At 37.1% G+C, this 21,163-nt stretch overlaps 1 protein-coding gene across 1 annotated transcript in view; it reads left to right on the forward strand.

Moving 5' to 3' along the window:
- The window catches only part of RYR2 (ryanodine receptor 2), a 787,527-nt gene that overhangs the window by 457,725 nt on the left and 308,639 nt on the right, over window positions 1-21,163 (forward strand). The window contains exons 23-25 of the mRNA XM_037737814.1: window positions 1,443-1,547; window positions 6,084-6,187; window positions 16,417-16,500. Of these exons, the coding sequence (XP_037593742.1) occupies window positions 1,443-1,547; window positions 6,084-6,187; window positions 16,417-16,500 (293 nt within the window). The remainder of the gene's footprint in view (window positions 1-1,442; window positions 1,548-6,083; window positions 6,188-16,416; window positions 16,501-21,163) is intronic.

Raw genomic sequence — 21,163 nt, forward strand, 5'->3', positions numbered from 1 at the left:
AAAAAAAAAAAAAAAAAAAAAAGAGAATCTAAGGAGAATATAGAGAAAGATGAGGATACTGTATAGGAAATAGGAGTTTTTAATGATTTCCTTCTTCGATACAATTACGTAGAAAATATTAACTGACCTTATCTTGCGGATAGATTAATGTCGTCAGCTCTAGAGTCAAAATGCCTGGCATCAAGTGCCTACTCTTCCCTTGGGGGAGCTGCTTACCTTGTTTATTGGGATGCTGAGAATACGTTTCCATAGTTAATAGACACCGTATTACTTGGCAAATAGGCACCCAACAAATGTCAGCCATTATTCCCCTTTTTCTGTTCCATATATGTAATGGAGTTCCGAAGTTGGCAATAAATTAAATATTGATTTATGTTGATGGTGGAGTAGCTTCAGTGAGGTTGGTTAGATACTGAAAGTTGGTTTATTAGTTTTTAAAGAGCAAAGACATTGTTTCTGAAGTCTGAAGTTGAATGACTACCATGCCTCAGAAGCTTCGCTTGCTTAGCAATCAGATATCCAATTTCTTGTGCCCCTTTTATATATCATGTTGTTAAAATGAACATGCCAATGTTGTTCATGGCCAAAATTCAGTCTGCATTGCCCACTGCTACAACGTGGGAGGATACGTATAATGGTACCTAAGTTTATAGGAAAAAAGATTTGGGAGGCTAGAAATGGACAATTAGATTATGTCATTGTAGAACCTTAAGGATTACCTGAGACCCAGATAACCTTCATCAGGGAAAGGAAACTCATCACCTGCTTCTCATGGAAATGACACCTCATCATTGGGCACTGGGGTTACTTGCCCACTCCGTGTGTTGCGGGATGAGCTGTGGGGTCACACAGAAGTGCTTTATCAAGATGTAAACAACCCATCCATCTCTTACCAGATGTTCTCTATGAACATTACAGCTCTTCCTTTCAATGGTGACATGTAAAGATTTTTTTTTCATTTCTGTGAGGCTTATATTTAGAAACCACTAACAATAACAGAGTAGGGGAAGACATCAATCACTGCAGTCAGACATTTACCTGCTCAAAGATCCAATGGATTATAATGTGGGCACTGGGTTGTCTTTACCTTGGCTTATGAATGCTGGCCCGGTGGGTGTAAGAGCTTTGGGGTGGTTTCTCATTTTAAATAATGCATTCTTTGGTAGTTGCTCCATGTCCATTAAACATCTTTCAGTTGTCCCCACCAATACTCCAATTTTTTTTGTGGCTCATAAATTGATTTGGAAACCTAAGTTGTCAAAAAAAAAGCCCGCAAATTTATTTAAAGAATGGCATGAAATAGATGGCATAGAACTTTGTTATATGATTATTTTAATGGTTTATGAGGCAGTTTCATTCAGTTTGCAGTGAAGACTGTGGGCACTGCGTCTTATTGCATTTGTCTCCGATGTGTCTTTCCTTTTTCTTTCTGTAAATTTTAGATCGTGTTACCTCCTCATCTAGAAAGAATAAGAGAAAAACTGGCAGAGAATATCCATGAGCTCTGGGTTATGAATAAAATTGAGCTTGGCTGGCAGTATGGTCCGGTACGTAATTTTGAAATTTATTTTTGGATTCTGTTAATACATCTTTCTGAAAACATAGCTTTTTCTCCCTTTTCCTGCTCTGAGGTGACATCAATCAATTGGATGGATTTTTTTCCCCATACACATTAGTTTTTGTGCAGTTTTCCTTTACCACATTATTATAGTAAATGGGGCTGACGGCTGTTATTGTCAGGCTCACTGAAGGATGGTCTAGCTTCCCAGACAATTGAAACTTATCAGTCTTTGGGCTGAAAGTTCTATTTTCAAATCGAGGTTAACATATACAGATAATAGGCATTGGTTTTTAAGCCACTTAAAAAAACTCTCGGTGAAATTGAAAGTGAAAACTGAAAATGGAAAGAAATAAGGCAGCATTTCTTATAAGAAACATCCCTTGCTGACGTTCCTTTTCTTTCATCCCACTTCTGTGTGGAAGCAGAAGATCTGCGGGCAGTGGTTAATGGTTGGTTCACAGGTAGAATGAAGATTGAGAAATCATGATTGCACGTGTTTCTAAATGATATCTTACTGAATATCTTAGTTTACAACTTAATAAAATTTAGATTTAAAACAACTTCCTGTGTAATCCTGGCATATATCATACACTTGTTTTCACCATGGTAATACCTTCATTTTTATGATATTATACGAAGTGTCCCAAAGGCTGTAACACTTTCTTATACCTGACTGAATACAGAAATTAATGTATTGACCCATCATAATTCATTGCATTTAGCTCTAAATAATATTTACTATTAATGTTAGTAGAAGCATCATGTGATACTTCACACTACTCAGTAGCATTGATATATTTATTCAGTGTTTTGCATCCTGACATACAGATTATTAGGTTAAAGTGTCATTACAGTGAACTGGGTTGTGTTACTAAGTCAGTTGTACTTGTGATGACCTAGCAGATAGTTCTTGCGGTTGTTAAATGCCTTGGCAGGCATCACATAGCTAGTGAGTAGCAGCTCCAAGACTGGAATCAAGGTTTTCTAAGACAGAGTTTAGAAAGTGACTGCAAGTCACTATAAGGCTTGCTGAAGCATGACCAGAAAATGGGATGCTTTTATTAACTAAATGATAGACATTTGTTACACCAGCAAACACTTGGGTACCTAGTTTTGTGCTACATTCATCAGTTCTTTTTTCTTTTTTTGTGGGGGGACGGAGTTTCGCTCTTGTTGCCCAGGCTGGAGTGCAGTGGTGCGTCTTGGTTCACTGCAACCTCCACCTCCCAGGTTCAAGTGATTCTCCTGCCTCAGCCTCCCAAGTAGCTGGGATTACAGGCACCTACACCAACTAATTTTGTATTTTTAGTAGAGACGGGGTTTCACCATGTGGCCAGGTTGGTTTCGAACTCCTGGCCTCAGGTAATCCGCCCGCCTCAGCCTCCCAAATTGCTGGGATCACAGGCTGGGTTACAAGTGTGCCTGGCCTCATCAATTCTTAAAATTGAAGGACATGTATAAATGCCAAATAAAAGACTGAACTATCTATTAGTCAGTTGGACCAGAGAAACTACAAGTGCGTAAGTAATCAATCACCAGAGGAATTACAGGTAACGTTCTACAGAAGTTTCAAACATAGGAAAAGATAATTAGACTCCAAGAAGATTAAAAAAAAAAAGTTAACATAAAAAACAAACAAAATGTAAAACAACAGAACCCCATATTGTAATAGCAAATATTTTACTGGGCTTCCAAGACGATCTCTATTGCAAACTCAGTAAGTTCACCTAGATGATTTTGTTTTGCAGTGAAACCTTAGGAAGTGTAGGTGTGTTTCTTCTTTAAGAACTGACTGAAATATAAGGTCTCATTGATTCTTCCAGTTAAATTTAGTTGTGTTTAATACCATACATCTTATTCCTGTCATGTTCAAAACACTCTTCGAGTTTTCAGATACTGACAGATAATATGGTACCACAGAGCCGGGAAGCTCACAATTGACCCAAGTTAACCTTTGCTGGGTCTGAGGCCAACTGAGGCAACACTGGGATTGATGTACCTTTTGGGGAGACACCAACCCCTTGGTCTGCTGCTATTGCATTAGTATCCGCATCTTTCCTGGTGCCGGAAATGTTCTCTCATCTAATGTATGATTTGCAGCCTGCTGCTTTTCCAAGATCTTCCCTGAAACTCCTTTGTGTGCAGTAGTTATAATCCTTGACCTGCGATCTGTCTTATTCTAGACTAAGATAGATGCCTATTACTATGTTGATTTCATAAATTCTTTAACATTTTAAATGATGTTTTGAAGTATTCAAGTATTTTTTGGGTGGAGTAATTTATACTTAGCTGCCCAGCATGCTGGATTTTTTGTTTGTTTTTTTGAAGAAGTTATAGTTTCTTTGGGATATATTTCCCAGGAGCATAGTGCAAGGGCTCTATTTTATGGAATAACAAGGCAGATCCATCTATCATTTATTTTTCCCTTTAACATTGATTGTATGTCTACTATTTGCCCGGGGTGTATAATACTGGGGACCCAATTTTGAAAAGACCTTGACTTTTAAGGTGTTGTGTTTGCCTTCTTGGCTTTTCCTGTTTAATTGAATGATAGCTAGGCAAACAATTACAGAGTAAAGAAGAAATATTTAGCTCTTTCCTGGGAAATCAGGCAAGGCTTCCAGGAGGAAGTAAATATTTGGTCCAAGGCTGAGGGATGAGTCCAAGATGGCTGGCAATCAGAGCGCATGAACGTGTGGTAGGCAGAGGACCAGGCATGTGTAAAAGTGAGAGGCAGAAGAGACAGGACATCTGCCATGACTTTTCAGTAGTGCAGTGTTGCAAGAGGACACCTCTTTTGCGGTGCAGACTAGAAGAGGTGGGAAGCCAGACCATTTGGGAAGGAAGTGTGTCACAAAAGACTTTGGGAAGAAAGTGATTTTATTCTGTAGGGGACTAAAGAGCATTGAAAAATGCTTAGCTGGGAGGTGACAGACTTATGCCTGCTTTCAAAAGAAGCTCTGCTGTGAACGTGGAAGAGTAGAGAGTCTGGAGTCAGGAAGAGGGACCGGGAGAGGGCACAGGGACCCCAGGTGACAGGTGACTCAGAACCCTGCAGCAGGGGTGGAGAGATGTGATTTCAGGAGATGTTTCAGTGTTCACGTATGGGATACAGTAGGAGAAGGAAGGGAATCTGGGCAGATAGCTGGTTTGGCTTAGACACTGCGGAAGATGGTGGTGTTGGTTATTCTCTGGTATAGAGAGTAGAGGCAAAGTAGAGATGACCTAAATGGGGAGATTATCTCCGGATTCAGGCACATTCGTTTTACAAATGTTCACTTTGTGTTTCATTTGTAGGGTTAGAGATTGAGAGTTTAAATTACATAACTCAATTTCATCTTCAGAGTTATGCAATGAAATAAGTATACCTAATATATGCTTCTATACAAGTCTTGTTCATTTGTAATGATGACCGGAAAGAAAGGAATAAATACATCATTTCTAACTTGGTGACTGTAGCAGACTTAAAACAAAAAATCTCACTCATATTTGCGTACTTGTTATGTGGCATTCATAGGACCTGGTAATGATGCCCATGAAGTAATTTGTTCCCTGACAGCATATGGCTGCTATCTGGGTGCTGCCGCAGCATTAATGCCGATGCAATTTAGGTCTCTGAGAAGATAACAAACCTAATTATGAATGCAGGAGAGAGAACATCTTTCTCATTAATTCATTCCTAAAACCTTGCGTTTAGTTTAATGTGATTGCTAATATACAGTTTCAAGGATTAATATAAAAACTGCCTGCATAGGATGCTAATGGATTTTGTGAAGGTAATAGGGTGATTTGTGAGATCAGGAGGTAACTTGCAGGGGGTAAAATGAACAGCCAGAACCACCTCAAAGTGTGTATGTCTGTCAGTCCTGTCATTAATTGATGCCTGCAATCAGTTTGGTTCTACACTGGAAATTTACTACGAATTAAAACTAAGTCGTTACCACACCCTTCTCACACAGAATTTATTTCAATTTATAAAACGTGTCAAGCGCCTACTCATACCAGGCATGTTTTAGGTGTTTGGAACACATCAAATAACAAAAGAGACCAAAATGTGTGCATTTTTCATCTTCTAATTCAGGGAGACAGACAATAGCCCAATAATTCAATAAATCCAATCTGTTAAAAGGCGTGTGGACAAAAAAAAAAAAAAAGAGTAGGATGGGCAGGAAGACTGTCCTAATTAGGCAACTGGGCAGGGTAAACCTCACCAGGAAAGTAAGATGTAAACAGATGCTGCCAGGAGCTGAGTGAGTGAGCCTGTGGGAATCTGGGGTAGGAGCGTGCATGGCGGGGGCTCGTGGAAGCTCTGCCAAACAGAAGGGAAGGAACATGGATAATGCCAGCTTTTACCAGTGACCTCAGATGCTCACTGCGCCTGCGAGGTTGTGGAGGCAGGTTTGCAGGGGTGGTGATCTGGGTGTTGCTTCTTGCCTTCCGCCTCTGCTTTCCACCACACGAATTCCATTGCTAGTGCCTGGCACTGGAGACGATTCTATGTCAATTTCCTGTCCTGTTTCAGGTTAGAGATGACAACAAGAGACAGCACCCATGCCTGGTGGAGTTCTCCAAGCTGCCTGAACAGGAGCGCAATTACAACTTACAAATGTCGCTTGAGACCCTGAAGTGAGTTTCCTAACTTTTTCTATTTTCCTATCTGCCTTACCTGGAAACAGACAACAAACAAACAAACAGAAAACCACCTCTTGAAGTTATATGTTAATTCAGTTATGAAGCGATTTTTGTGAAGAATAGTAAAAAAGTTATTTCCACTGAAATTATTTTACCAGGGACCTGGAACATAAAATTTGAACCTCATTTCAAATTCTAGAATTTGGGCTCACATACAGAGTCATGAGCTGCCTAACAGCGTTTGACTCAGTGATGGACTGTATATATGATGGTGGCCATGAAACAAATTCCTATCGCTTAGGACAGCATAGCTGTCATACTTCCTAGTGTAATGCATTATCTTTTCTTTATTTAGATACCCAAATACTTACCATTGAAGTACAGTTCTCTTCAGTATTTGGTAAAGTAACATGCACAAGTTTGTAGCCTAGCAGCAATAAGTGATGTTGTATAGCCTAGGTGTGTAGCAGGCTCTAGGATCTAGGTTTGGACAGGTAGACTGTGTGATGTTCACATAATGATGAAATTGCTGAAGGACCCATTTCTCAGAGTATGTCCCCATTGTTAAGTAATGCCTAACTCTATATCCTCAAGGATGCAGGTTATCATGGAAATACACACGCTAGGCATGAGTGAGTTTAGGGTCTACTAGGAACTTAAAAGAAAGAATAATATATATACATCAAGTAAATTGAGAACCTAAAGGTTAAAAATGACAAGATTTGCTTGTAATAAGGAATGCATAATAAGCCCTGTGTCCTGAGTGCTTGGATTCAGCACCTCTGTTCTTCCTTTGTGCCCTTGACATGAGGTTTGTATATTTAGCTTAGGAATTCATGGCAGCTCATTATTTCTTCATCTTTTACAACAAAATGTTTTATTGAAAGGTCATGGTCTAACATAATTTAAATTTGCATTGCATTCCCTGTCATTTTAGCAATTGACAGCTAAGCCAGCTATTGCAGAGAGTAAATTCTGGAGTGTAGAAATCTCTGTATTTGCATTCAGCATGTTGTGCCTTTGACTGTTACATGTAATCCAATGTCATTGCTACCAGCTGCTGGTGGCTGGTTTGGTTCATCTTCAGACGGCACCTACTGTGGTTTTATTCTCTCTGGTGAATGTAAATCACCCTCTTCGCAAGCAAACTCTTAACACTTCTTTGTTGATTTTCTCTTTTGTTTCTTTTTTTTTGAGATGGAGTCTTGCTCTGTTGCCTAGGCTAGAGCCACTTCTTTGTTGATTTTCTTTTTTGTTTTTTTTGGTTTTTTTTGAGATGGAGTCTTCCTCTGTTGCCTAGGCTAGAGTGCAGTGGTGTGACCTCAGCTCGCTGCAACCTCTGCCTCCTGGGTTCAAGTGATTCTCCTGCCTCAGCCTCCTGAGTAGCTGGGATTACAGGTGCGCGCCACCTCTCCTGGCTAATATTTGTATTTTTAGTAGAGATGGGGTTTCACCATGTAGGCAGCCTTGTCTTGAACTCCTTATCTCATGATCCACCCACCTCGGCCTCCCAAAGTGTTGATTTTCTTATAGCTAGTTTATATGATGGACTGATTTTTATTGATTGATTGGTTGATTGATTTACACATCAAATTAGGGGAAAACACCCATACTTCTCTAAGATTTATGCTATCCCCAATTCCAGTGGTTTAGAGTAGGTATAGTACTTTCTTTCTATATTTCCTTTATTCACTTATTTAGTTGGCAGGCCCCAGAGCAGAGTAGGTAAGAACGTAGACTCTGGAGTTGGGTCGTCTGGGCTTAAGGGCTTGTTCCACCAAGGGAATGTGGCTGGAGTCACTCAACTTCTCTGAACCTTAGGTTTTCTTCTCCTTAGTAAAATGAGGATTATAATGCATTTGCTTCATGGAATTATTATAGGGACTGATAGGATATTGATAAAGCCTTTAACACCGTATTTCTGACAGAGGAAGCACAGTCTAGGTATTTTGTTTGTTTGTTTAATAAATATATCATGGGAAGGATGAACAGCTTCATTTGTTTAAATCTTTAGAAGTTCTAAATAACAAATAAGCAAGAAATTACTCCAGAATATCCCTTATTTTGGGTTGAGGAGTGTTTTAATCAAATGTAAATTTTGGATGCTGTGTCTGTGATTTGTTTTCTTATGTAAATTGTTGACAATGACAACTTACTTTAGACTTGCATTTTCATCTGGGTTCCCTACAGCACTGTAAAATCGTGACACTCTCAGAACAGCACCGCTTGGCAGAGCATGCCTGCCAGATGCCCTTCATGTGATCAGTGTTACCAAACGTTCAGTTTCTGGTTTAGTTTTCATTATTTTCCAAATTCCAGATCTTAATTTCAGAATAAACAGCTCACATTTTAGAAATAATTGATAGAAGGATTTTAATCAACATATAATACACTTTCATAGAATTTATTTCTTTGGAAGTTAACAAAAATATAGTGACACTACAATGATACGATGTTTTTCTCCTAGCAAAGTATTTTTCCTGAAAATTATTTTTAGGTGATGTAGTGTGCTTGTACATGTATGTGGCAAAGGGTGGGAGGAACAGGAGGGACCCAGGACACAGGAATGGAGAGGAAAGCAATATGGAAGGGAGACAAATAACAGATAAGGGGAGAGGCGGAGCAAGGGAGCAAGCTGGTTTCTCATACCTCTATTGCTCTTCCTCCTCTCCCCCCAACCCCCTCCCCCTCCCTCTCCCCTTCCCTTACTTTCCCTTCTTCTCCTCCTTCTCCTTCTCCCTCCTGTTCCTAATCTCCCTCTCCCTCTCCTTCTCCTTGTCCCTCTCCTTCTCCCTCTCCTCCTTCTCCTTCTCCCTAATTTCCCTCTCTGTCTCCTTGTTCCTCTCCTTCTCCAACACTCAGTTAATGTATATTGTACCCATTAAGTAATTTCTCATCATCTACTCCCTTCCAACCCCCTCACTCTTCCAAGTCTCCATTATCTATAATTCTACTCTCTCTGTCCATGTATACACATTTTTAAACACCTACTTATGAGTGAGAACACAGGTATTTGCCTTTCTGTGTCTAGCTTATTTCAGTTAAGATAATAATCCCCAGTTCTAATCAGGTTGTTACAAAAGACATGATTTCATTCTTCTTTACAGTTGAATAATATTCCATTATGTATATATACCACATTTTCTTTATCCATTCATCTATTGATGGACACTTAGTTTCTTCTGTTATCTTTGCTGATGTGAATAGTGCCACAATAAACATACAAATGCAGGTGTCTTTTTGATATATCAATTTATTTTCCTTTGGGTAGATATCTAATAGTAGGATTGCTGGATTGAATGGTAGTCTTATTTTTAGCTCCTTGATAAATTTCTATACTATTTTTTAATAGAGACTGCACTAATCTACATTCCCACCAATAGTGCATAAGAGCTCCCTTTTCTCTGCATCCTCGCCAACATCTGTTTTTTTGTTTCGTTTTTAATGATAGCCATTCTGACTGGTGTAGGATGATACCTCATTGTGGTTTTAGTTTGCATTTCTCTGATGATTAGTGATGTTCAGCATTTTCTCATATATATGTTAGCCATTTGTATGTCTTCTTTTGAAAAATGTCTATTCATGTCTTTTGCCCACTTTTTAGTAAGACTATTTGATGTTTTTCTTGTTGTTGAATTGTTTGTTTCTTGTATATTCTGTGTGAATGAGTAATTTGATGTCAGATGAAGTGTTTGCAAATATTTTCTTGCATTCTGCAGGTAATCTCTTCACTCTGTTGATTCTTTCTTTCACTGTGCAGAAGCTTATTAGTTTTAACAAGTCTTGTTTTTCTATTTCTGTTTTTGTTGCCTGAGTTTTTGAGGCCTTAGTCATAAATGCTTTGCCTAGACCAATGTTCAGAAGAGTGTTCTCTAGGTTTTCTTCTGGTATGTTTTATAATTTTGGGTCTTAAGTCTTAACCATTCTTGAGTTGATTTTTGTATGTGGTGAGAGATAGGGGTCCAGTTTTACTCTTGTGCATGTGGTCATCTGGTTTTCCCAGCAACATTTATTGAAGAGTGTATTCTTTCTCAAATGTATGTTCTTGTTGGCTTTGTCAAAGCCAACAAATACGGCTGTGAAGATGTAGCTTTATTTCAGGGTTCTCTGTTCTGTTCCATTGATCTATTTGTTTTTATACCAGTACCATGCTGTGTTGATTACTATAGCCTTATAATAGAATTTGAAGTCAGGTAATATGATGCCTTCTTTTTTTCCCCCTTGGGATTTTAGGATTGTTTTCCCCTAATCCTGTGAATAATGATAGAATGACATTGTTTTTTTTTCCTTTTCTTTTCTTTTCTTTTCTTTTCTTTTTTTTTTTTTTTGAACAGAGTCTCACACTGTTCCCTGGGCTGGAGTACAATGGTGCCATCTCGGCTCACTGCAACATCCACCTGGTGGGTTCAAGCAATTCTCCTGCCTCAGCCTCCCAAGTAGCTGGGATTACAGGCACCCGCAACCACCCTTGGCTAATTTTGTGTATTTTGAGTAGACATGTAGACATGGAGATTACAGGTGTGAGCCACTGTACCCAGCTTACACTAGTATTTTGATAGGCGTTGCATTGAATTTGTGGATTGCTTTGGGCAGTATGATCATTTTAACAATATTAATTCTTTGGATTCATGATCATGGGATGTTTTTCTGTTTGCATCATCTATGATTTCTTTCATCAGTGTTTTGTAGTTTCCTTTGTAGAAATCTTTTATCTCCTGAGTTAAATATATTTTAATTTTATGTGGATATTGTAAATAAGATTGCCTTCTTGATTTCTTAGCTAGATTGTTATTGGTCTATAGGTATGCTACCAATTTTTGTACATTGATTTTGTATACTACAACTTTACTGAATTCATTTATCAAATAAGAGTCTTTTGTGGCATCTTTAGATTTTGTTTGACATTAAGATCAAATCATCAGCAAATAAGGATAATTAGACTTAATCTTTTCCAGCTTAGATGCCATTTATTTCTTTCCACTGCCTGGCTGCTCTGGCTAGTCTTCCAGTACTGTGATGAATAGGAGTGGTGAAAGTAAACCTCCTTGTTTTGTTCCAGTGCTTAGAGGGAGTGCTTTCAACGTTCCCCATTCAGTATGATGTTAGCTGTGGATTTGTTGTATATGGTCTTTGTTATTTTGAGGTATGTTCCTTTTATCATTTGTTTATTGAGAGTTCTTATTATGAAGTGATGCTGAATTTCATCAAATGCTTTTTCTGCATCTACTGAGATGCTCTTATGGTGTTTGTTGTTGGTTCTGTTTATGCGATGTATCACGTTTATTGATTTGCATATGTTGAACCATCCTTGTGTTCCTGATATAAAACCCACTTAATTCCTGAACACATGCAGCCTCCCTCCCAAGACTGAACCAGGAAGAAACTGAAAACCTGAACAGAGTAATAACAAGTAGCAAAATTGAATCAGTGGCCAGGCATGGTGGCTCATTCCTGTAATCCAGCACTTTGGGAGGCCGAGGCAGGCAGATCACTTGAGGTCAGAAGTTTCAGACCAGCCTGGCCACCATGGTGAAACCCAACTCTATTAAAAATACAAAAATTATCTGGGTATGGTGGCACACACCAATAATCCAAGCTACTTAGGAGGCTGAGGCAGGAGAATTGCTTGAACCTTGGGGATAGAGGTTGCAGTGAGCTGGAATTGTGCCACTGCACTCCAGACCAGGCAACAGAGTGAGACTTTGAAAAAAAAGATTGAATCATTAATAAAAAGTGTCCCGACAATGAAAAGCCCAGATCAGATGGATTTACAGATGAATTATACTTAACAAACAAAGAACTATTACCAATCCTTCTGAAACTTTTCCAAAAAATATAAAGGAGGAGGGAATTCTCCCTAACCGATCTATGAAGCCAGTATCACCTTTGTACTAAAACCAGGCAAAGACACAACAAAAAAAGAAAACTAAAGACCAGTATCCCTGATTAACCTAGACACAACAATCCTCAACAAAAATACTAGCAAACAGATTGCAACAGCACCTCTATCGATTTTTTCAAACATTAAGGCAACCATGTCAGTCTTTCTATTTAAAATCCCTTAATGGGGCCACAGTAGCTCACGCCTATAATTTCAACACTTTGGGAGGAGGCGGATCATCTGAGGTCAGGAGTTCAAGACCAGCCTGGCCAACAATGTGAAACCCTGTCTCTACTAAAATTACAAAAATTGGCCATTTATCAGGGTGGGTGCTGCTAATCCCAGCTGCTTGGAAGGCCAAGGCAGGAGAATCAGTTGAACCCAGGAGGCAGAGGTTGCAGTGAGCTGAGATCATGCCACTGCACTTCAGCCTGGTGACACAGTGAGACTGTATCTCAAAAAAAAAAAAAAATTAAATAAATAAATAAATAATAAAATAAAATAAAATCCCTTAATGGCTTTTCATTGCTTTTAAGTTAAATGTGGTGCTTTAATTTGCCAAAGTATCAGTGTTTGCTGCTTCTTCTTGAGTTTAAGTTCTGTGTGGATTCTGGATATTAGTCTTTCGTTGGGGGTATAATTTTCAGATATTTTCTCCTATTCCTTAGGTTTTCGGTTTACTGTATATATTCTTTTGCTGTGCAGATGCTTTTTAGTTTAATTAAGTTACATTTGTCTATTTTTGTTTTTGATGCATTTGCTTTTGGGATCTTCATCATAAACTGCCTAGGCCAATGTCCAGAAGAGTTTTTTTTCCTAGGTTTTCTTCTGGGTCTTACATTTATATCTTTAATCTATCTTGAGTTAATTTTTGCACGTGGTGAGAGATAGAGGTGCAGTTTCATTCTTCTGCATATGCATAGTCATTTTTTCCAGCACCATTTATTGAAGAGGTTGTCCTTTCTCCAATGTTTATTTTTGTTAACTTTGTCAATGATCAGTTGATTGTAGGTGTGTGACCTTATTTCTGGGTTTTGTATTCCATTCCATTGTTCTATGTGTCTAATTTTGTACCATTACCATGCTGTTATAATTACTATGTCCTTATATATAAGTCAGGCAATGTGATGCCCCTGGATTTGTTCTTTTTGCTTAGGATTGCTTTGGCTATTCGGAATCTTTTTTGGTTCCATATGAACTTAAAGTGTACCAATGTTAACCTCATCCAAAAATAGTTTCACAGAAACATCTGGAATAATGTTTGACTAAATATCTTGGCATTATGCCTCCGCCACGTTGATATACAAAATTAGCCATCACACATAATAAGAAATATTTATGAAGTATATAGTGCACCCCAAACTTGCTCCAGTATTTCTTTTTACCGTTAACCTGGAGTTTGTGGTCAGATCTTATACTCCAGTCCAGCTCTTCTCTGCCCCTGCCACACATACCCACAATCTTCTGCTTCTGTAGGTTGTCTATCTTGTTAGCCAACCTGGAATATTTGCCTCCTCATCTCATTACCCTTCATTCCCACATACCTTCATCTTTGAAATTTTTAATTATTCTTCTTGGAATATCTTAAAGACGCTCTTAAAACATGCAACTTTTTAAAACTTGGAACCCTACTTGGTTTTATTATAATTCTTCACTCATCGTCTTTTCTCTCATCAGACTATAAACACTGTCAACAGAAACATGTGCAGTAGTCCTCCTGAAAATATCCAATGGAAAATTTTGGAAACAAACAACGCATACGTTTTAGATTGCCCGCCATTCTGAGCAGTGCGATGAACTCTCACATCCTGCTACTTTTTCCTGCCCAGGATGTGAATCATCTCTTTGTCTCTCTGGTGCATACTGGATAGGCCACCCACCTGTCAGTCACTTAGTAACCATCTTGGTTATTAGACCGACTGTCATGGCATTGTAGTGCTTTCGTTCAAGTAACCCTTATTTTACTTAATAATGGCCCCAAAGCACAAAATTAATGATGCTGGCAATTTGAATATGTCAAAGAGGAGCCATAAAGTGCTTCTTTTAAGTGAAAAGGCGAATATTCTCAATAAGGGAAGAAAAACACTGTATACTACCAGGCGTGGTGGCTCACGCCTATAATCCCCACACTTTGGGAGGCCGAGGTGGGTAGATCACCCAAGGTCGGGAGTTCGAGACAAGCCTGACCAACTTGGAGAAACCCCGTCTCTACAAAAAATATGAAATTAGCCAGCTATGGTGGAGCATGTCTGTAATCACAGCTACCTGGGAGGCTGAGGCAGGAGAATAGCTTGAACTTGGGAGGCGGAGGTTGCCGTGAGCTGAGATCGTGCCATTGCCTTCCAGCCTGGGCAACAAGAGCAAAACTCCATCTCAAAAAAAAAAAAACAATCTCAAAAAAAAAAAAAAGCAAAAAAAACTGTATAGTGAAGTTGCTAAGATCTCCAAAACAATAATTCTGTCTGTGAAATTGTGAGCAATATATTGTTATGATCATTCTATTTTCAATTAGTTACTTTTTTTAATCCCTTATGGTGTCTAATTTACATGTAAAATTTTAGTTTGTATCATCGTATGATGGACAGGGAAAAGTATAGGGTTTGGTACTATCTGTGGTTTCAGGCATCCCCTGGGGGTCCTGGAACATATCAGCCATTTATAAGGAGGGACTAGTGTACTACAGAATACCTTAGGTATGGTGGTAACTCAATAAATATTTATAGACTTACATCTTTATGCACATATGGTCTATTCTATTCACTGTCCATGTGAGTTGAATTCATGCTTTTCTAGGTAGTTTGCACTGGGAAGAAGATTATGAGGCTGAATAAGTTATGAGAAGATTATAGTATTGTTGGTATAAAACAGTGGCTCTCTCAGAAGCCCTTAAGGATGACATTAACTAATTAAATTTTCTATGGCTCAGGCCTACTTTTGATGTGAGCACACCATGTGACTTTGTCTCTCAGCCTGGACTCACATTGACTACATTCATGGCATGTAACACTGAGGCACTAATTTGCAGTGATAATAACTGCCTTATAACCCAAAATATTCATTTTTACAGATCAGCTTGGGAAGACACATTACAATCAGAAGATTACTTGGTGGACATACGCTCAAAGGTTTAATTGCCTGAGTTTATGATAAATCCTAATATTATGATCAATCTTGAGAGCTGATTGATCTCTCTGAGCTGGATTGGACATCCCTCTTTGATACTTTCCTAGCCTTATGATTATCTCATTGCACTTAAGTTCCTATCATAATTGCCTATTGTCTGTAGCACAGGGCCTGCCACTTGAGACGATTCAACAGGTATTTATTGAATGACTAAATAAAGGATTGGAGGATGCTGGTAAAATTGTCCTGTTCTCTGGATAGTGTTTGAATAAGTATAATTCATATTTGTTCCTGTGAGTCTGTTTTCTATTCTATTGCTGACCAATCCCATTTCAACATGCACATTCCTTATTTAGCTTATTTTATACCTTCAGTGAGCTCTTGGTCTATCCACAGTTTTGCAATTTAACACTAGAAAGATAATTTCATGGAGTTATTTTAATTTTTGATATATTACTAAATTTAATTGATAATTGTGTGTGTATAGATGGATAGGTAGATATCCATATGTATAAGCTTATATACGTCTGTCTATATGGTTAAGCTTATAGATATAGATGCCTGTCTATATGGAAATACATACATATATATATATATACACACTATCAACCTTTCTATCCATACATTATCGAAATATCATAGGGATAAGTATTATGGGTTTTAGATAAGTATTATGGGTTTTAGATAATTCCCACATTCTTACTGGAACTGACCAGACTTTAGAAATTCTGTAATCCCAAAATATTATGCCATTATTTCTTACTCTGTCGAGGCAGGAGAAACCACTCAGTGCCATGGTTACTAAAGATGAATTCTCTCAAAATGTCTGTTGTGTATACCCATTTGTATAAAAGGTAAAACAGTATCAAACACACACACACAGCCCAACATATACCTGCTTTAGTATGTACATAGACTCACCAGTAAGATATTGAAGAATTGGTAACAATTGATGCCTTTAGAGGAAGGAAACAGAACTACAAGAAAAGGTTGGAGGGACCTACTTTTCAGTGTATTCCTTTTTGTGTCATTTCAGTTTGCAGTGTCTTATCCCTAACTCAGAAGTGAAAATTAGCAAACCAATACATTTTTTTTTTGCTTTTAAAACACAGCTTCTGCTGTGCTTTCAAGGTTATACTTCATTGCCACTGCTGTCATGTTGGGTTGCTCTGGACAGAGAGAAGGAACGACCACACTTATCTTTGGTTTTGTTTTCCAGGACTTTGCTGGCATTAGGATGTCATGTGGGTATATCAGATGAACATGCTGAAGAAAAGGTGAAAAAAATGAAGCTACCCAAGAAGTAAGTTGAATGACTAGGCAACATTAAATGCAGAGTTTAGTGCAACCAAATAACTCTTGATGGACACACAGATGCCTTGCTTACACTGAAGCTTTAAAATTCAGATTCAAGGCTGGGCGTGGTGGATTATGCTTGTAATCCCAGCACTTTGGGAGGCCAAGGCAGGCTGATCACCTGAGGTCAGGAGTTTGAGATCAGCTTGGCCAACATGGTGAAACCCCATCTCCATTAAAAATACAAAAATTAGCTGGGTGTCGTGGCACGTGCCTGTAGTCCCAGATACTCGGGAGGCTGAGGCAGAAGAATTTCTTGGACTTGGGAGTCAGAGGCTGCAGTGAGTCGAGATTGTGCCACTGCACTCCAGTCTGGGCAATAGAGTAAGACTCCATCTCAAAAAAACAAAAAAAATTCTGATTCAGAAATTTAAACTAGCTGAATTACCCTGGGGTTACATTAAGTATCTGGTGAGACAATAGTTTCTATCACATTGCTGAATGATGAAACAAAGCTCAGAATATATTTGGGAGTTGGTTATAAAAACTGTATGTTTGTATGTGAACAGAGATATTTATATTTTTGAATGATTACATATAGCTTTCTACTTTCTGTCTAAAAATCTTTATAATTTTATTTACTTTTACAATGACAATACATTTGAGGAATAACTATGAAGCCAGTATTATCTTCCACATTTTAAGATGAGAAAATTGAGGTAGATACATGCAGTGGAACTGGTTTGGCCTGCTGTTCTACGACCCATGTCTATGATCCTGTTTCACTTAAGACCTCACCTTTCTCATCTGCCGATGGACATTAATAATACTTACTTAAATGGTAGCTGTTTCATATTACTTTCTTATTTATTTAAACTTAAGTATTCAAGCTACTTTTCTGAAGCACAAGACTTGTCACTGGCAGACCTGTAAATGTATTAAATAATAGCATCGAGGTAACAATCAAAGTAGCAACCCCGTAATCTCCATCAGTCACCCCAGGCCTCATGTTACCCCAGAAAAACATAAAATCCAAGTAGAGATTGTGTTTTTGCGGTGCAAATGAAGATTTAAGCAAGTCTTCTAGTTCGACAGTCTGAACATTTTTGCTCAGGTGCTCCGTAAATGGGTTTATAAGAACTGCATTGTTACCTTGCACATTTTTAGGTTCTAATATTTTTCTTTGAAAATTTAAATAGTTCCAAAAGATGTGATTTTATGATACATTGTACATACTTACCTTTCAAAATGACACTTTTTCATAAACTTCGAGTGCATCTTATGAGAGCAGACCACAGTGTTTAGATATCTGCCATCATCCGTTTAAAAATGACATAAAAATGTTGTTGATAATAGAGAATTTTACATTACTTCATTTTTCTTTTTGAACTGTATTTCCAAACTATTTCTCTTGTATATTATGCTAATAATCAATATTTTATGCTTGGCAGTCTTTGAGTACGCTATCCTACATTATAACTAAGATATATACCTGAATTGAATTTTTAATTGTTTTTGTTATCTGTGATCATAATCGTTAAGGTAAAATTTTCCTCCTGAGTTATCATATTATTTTAGTACACAGGTGCTCAAAATAACAAATTAATTTTTAATAAAAATTCATAAAAATAAAATTTTTATAGGAAATAGCTCATAGTAAGATAGATTAAGCTATTCTTTATCCACTTATGTATCCATGTACAAATAATATTTATTGATAGAGACAAGTTGGGAGATTGGTTGCATTCTTTGTTCACATAAATAATTTTTGTTATTAAGATCATTGAGTTAAGTGAACCAAAAATCATAATTGTTTATTATGAAAAATCATATTTAATGATTTTTCAGGGTGACAGCTTAATTATGCCCTTGTTCAGTTTCTTGAAAGCAAAAAATTGGAATCTACCTAATTTGCAAAAGAATTCATTATCCTCTCATTAAAGTTATTCACTCTCAGGTTTTTTTGGAAAGTATCCGAAAAAGGCATTATTAAGGCTAAAACAAAACAAAACCGAAAACCAAAAAATCAACAAACTAGTAATTATACCTGCTATTCTTTTACTTAGAAGGATAAGAAAGTAGAAATGCTAATTACACATTATCTTTGACAGCATAATACATTTAATCAATTGTTTGTATCAAATACTATGTATGTGTATGTGTGAGTGTGTGAGCATGTGTGTGTATGTATTTGGAGTGCAATTCAACTTATTTCATGTATAGAATCTATCTGTTATAAAACCTGATTGATAAAGGCAGTTTTCACCATCAAAACAATCAGCTAAACAGAGTTATCTTTTGTCAAAAATGTCTGGTTTTCTTTTTCTGTTGAAACAAGTGGGTTAATAATACCTGTCCTTATGATAGTCATCTCAATTTTAATTTCTAACTTTAAGAGAGGTAGATAATAGATTGTTAGAAAGGAAGATATATACGGCATGGGGATTAACAATAAGTTTGGCTCATTGAGGAACTAATGTCCTCTGCCTTCAGTGTTTATTAATCCTTATTCCTTGTGTTGCTGTCACAATGCAACACAGTAATTATTTGAGAACAGGTAAAGATTTAGAAAAGCTGAAGCCCTTACATGAAAATTATACTTGCACCTGCTGGCAGTCTGTATACTATTTCTAAATTTGCCATTAGATAACAATTTTATTCTTTCTCTGTTGATGGAAATCTTCGTAATAACAGGTATTCATATGTATGCAGATCAGCACAAGCCTAAAATGGGGATTTTTTTTTAACAACCATTTTGCGAACAATTTGGCAACGTGTGAAATTAAACACTTACACATCTTGCTCCCCAGCAGTTCCACTCCTGGAGATATGCCCTAGAGACAATTTGCACCAACAAACAGGCAAACTATTGTTCATAGCAACATGATTTAGAACAACAAAAAAATAAGGGGAAAGTTATAGGAGGTGGGAGGAATATTCTTTAATAAGAAAATGAGTCAAGTTGGATATAGTCTAATAATAAAATCAAGGAAACATAAATGACAACATAGATGAACCTAAAAAATAATAAGGGTGTAAAAAACATATCCTATAAAGTAACACCATCTTTGAGGCTCAATAGTAAGTAAAACTAAAAAATATAAACTAAATACATCTTTTAGAGATATATACTTTGATAAGGACTGACTTTTTACAATCAATGAAATTGTAATTCTAGACAGTAATTATCTTTGGTACAGAATATAGGCAGAGATGTAAGCTGGGGAGGAGCACACAGATAGATGTAATATTGTTGGTAATGTTCTAATTATCCACTTCGTGATGGATTAATGAAGCTAATTTTATTATAATGCTTTGAAGTGTATACTTTTATAGTTATTTTGTAATGACTTCTAAAAATAAAATGTGATGACAGCTATAAATTGAGATATACCATTAGTCATAACATAATAACATAATGGATTAAATTCTCCATATGCATAACAGAAATTGTTAGATTGGATTCAAAAAAATAACATGGTGTACTGCTACAGGAGGTACATCAAGAACTTTAGAACATGGAAAAGTTGAAAATAATGAGAAAATGATATACCAGGCAACACTGCTCAAAATGAAACTGATGTACTTTCCTTCTATCAGTTTCTACATAAAACAAAATTGCCCTTAAAGCAAAATTAATAATAAGGAAAGAAGATCACTAGATGGAGGATCAGGAAAACAAGCATCATGCTATAATACTACTCATGTGTACCCCAAGTAAAACAGCTTCAAAAACCAATAAAGAAAAATAGTAGATTTTCAAAAAGAAATAGACAAATATACAATCAGTGATAGATCTAAGACAACTCTCAGAAACATTAACAAATATTAATAAAAATATAAACACACACCAATTAAAAGCTTGACATATATAAAATGCTACATGCATGAAACATTTATAAAATTTAATATCCTTTAGGACATGAGACACTGATATCGTAAAGATCACATCTACTGTATCACAAAAAATAACAGAAGAAAATCATAACAAATCAGGATACATTTAGACATTAAAAATATAATTGTAGGCCAGGGATGGTGGCTCACGCCTGTAATCCCAGCACTTTGGGAGGCCTAGGTGAGTGGATCACGAGGTCAGGAGTTCAAGACCAGCTTAGCCAACATGATGAAACCCCGTCTCTACTAAAAATATAAAAATTAGCTGGGCGTGGGGGCGGGCACCTGTAATCCCAGCTACTCGGGAGGCTGAGGAAGAGCATAGCTTGAACCCAGGAGGCGGAGGTTGCAGTGAGCCGAGATGGTGCCACTGCACTCCAGCCTGGGTGACAGAGTGAGACTGTGTCTCAAAAAAATATATGTACTTCTAAATAGGCTATGGATCAAGCATATCACCTGGAAACTTATTTACTTATTTACCATTCTGCCTTTGTTTATTTCTGATTTAAAAAGATAACTCATATTTTTTGATCTTGCTAAATAAACCTTTCCTTTTTTCATGCCTTGATAATCTTATAAAAGGACGTCAAGACCAATTTTTTTAAAAAATTAATATTTTTATTTTGTTTATTTCTTAGGTTCATGAATACAAATTGCATACATTTATGGTATGCAACATGGTATTTTGAATATGTAAATGTTGTGGAATGGCTAAATCAAGCCAATTAACATATTTATTAGCTCACATAATTTCTTTTTTTTTTTTCCCATTT

Source organism: Cebus imitator, unplaced genomic scaffold, assembly GCF_001604975.1.
Source record: "Cebus imitator isolate Cc_AM_T3 unplaced genomic scaffold, Cebus_imitator-1.0 Scaffold42, whole genome shotgun sequence".
Lineage (NCBI taxonomy): Eukaryota > Metazoa > Chordata > Mammalia > Primates > Cebidae > Cebus > Cebus imitator.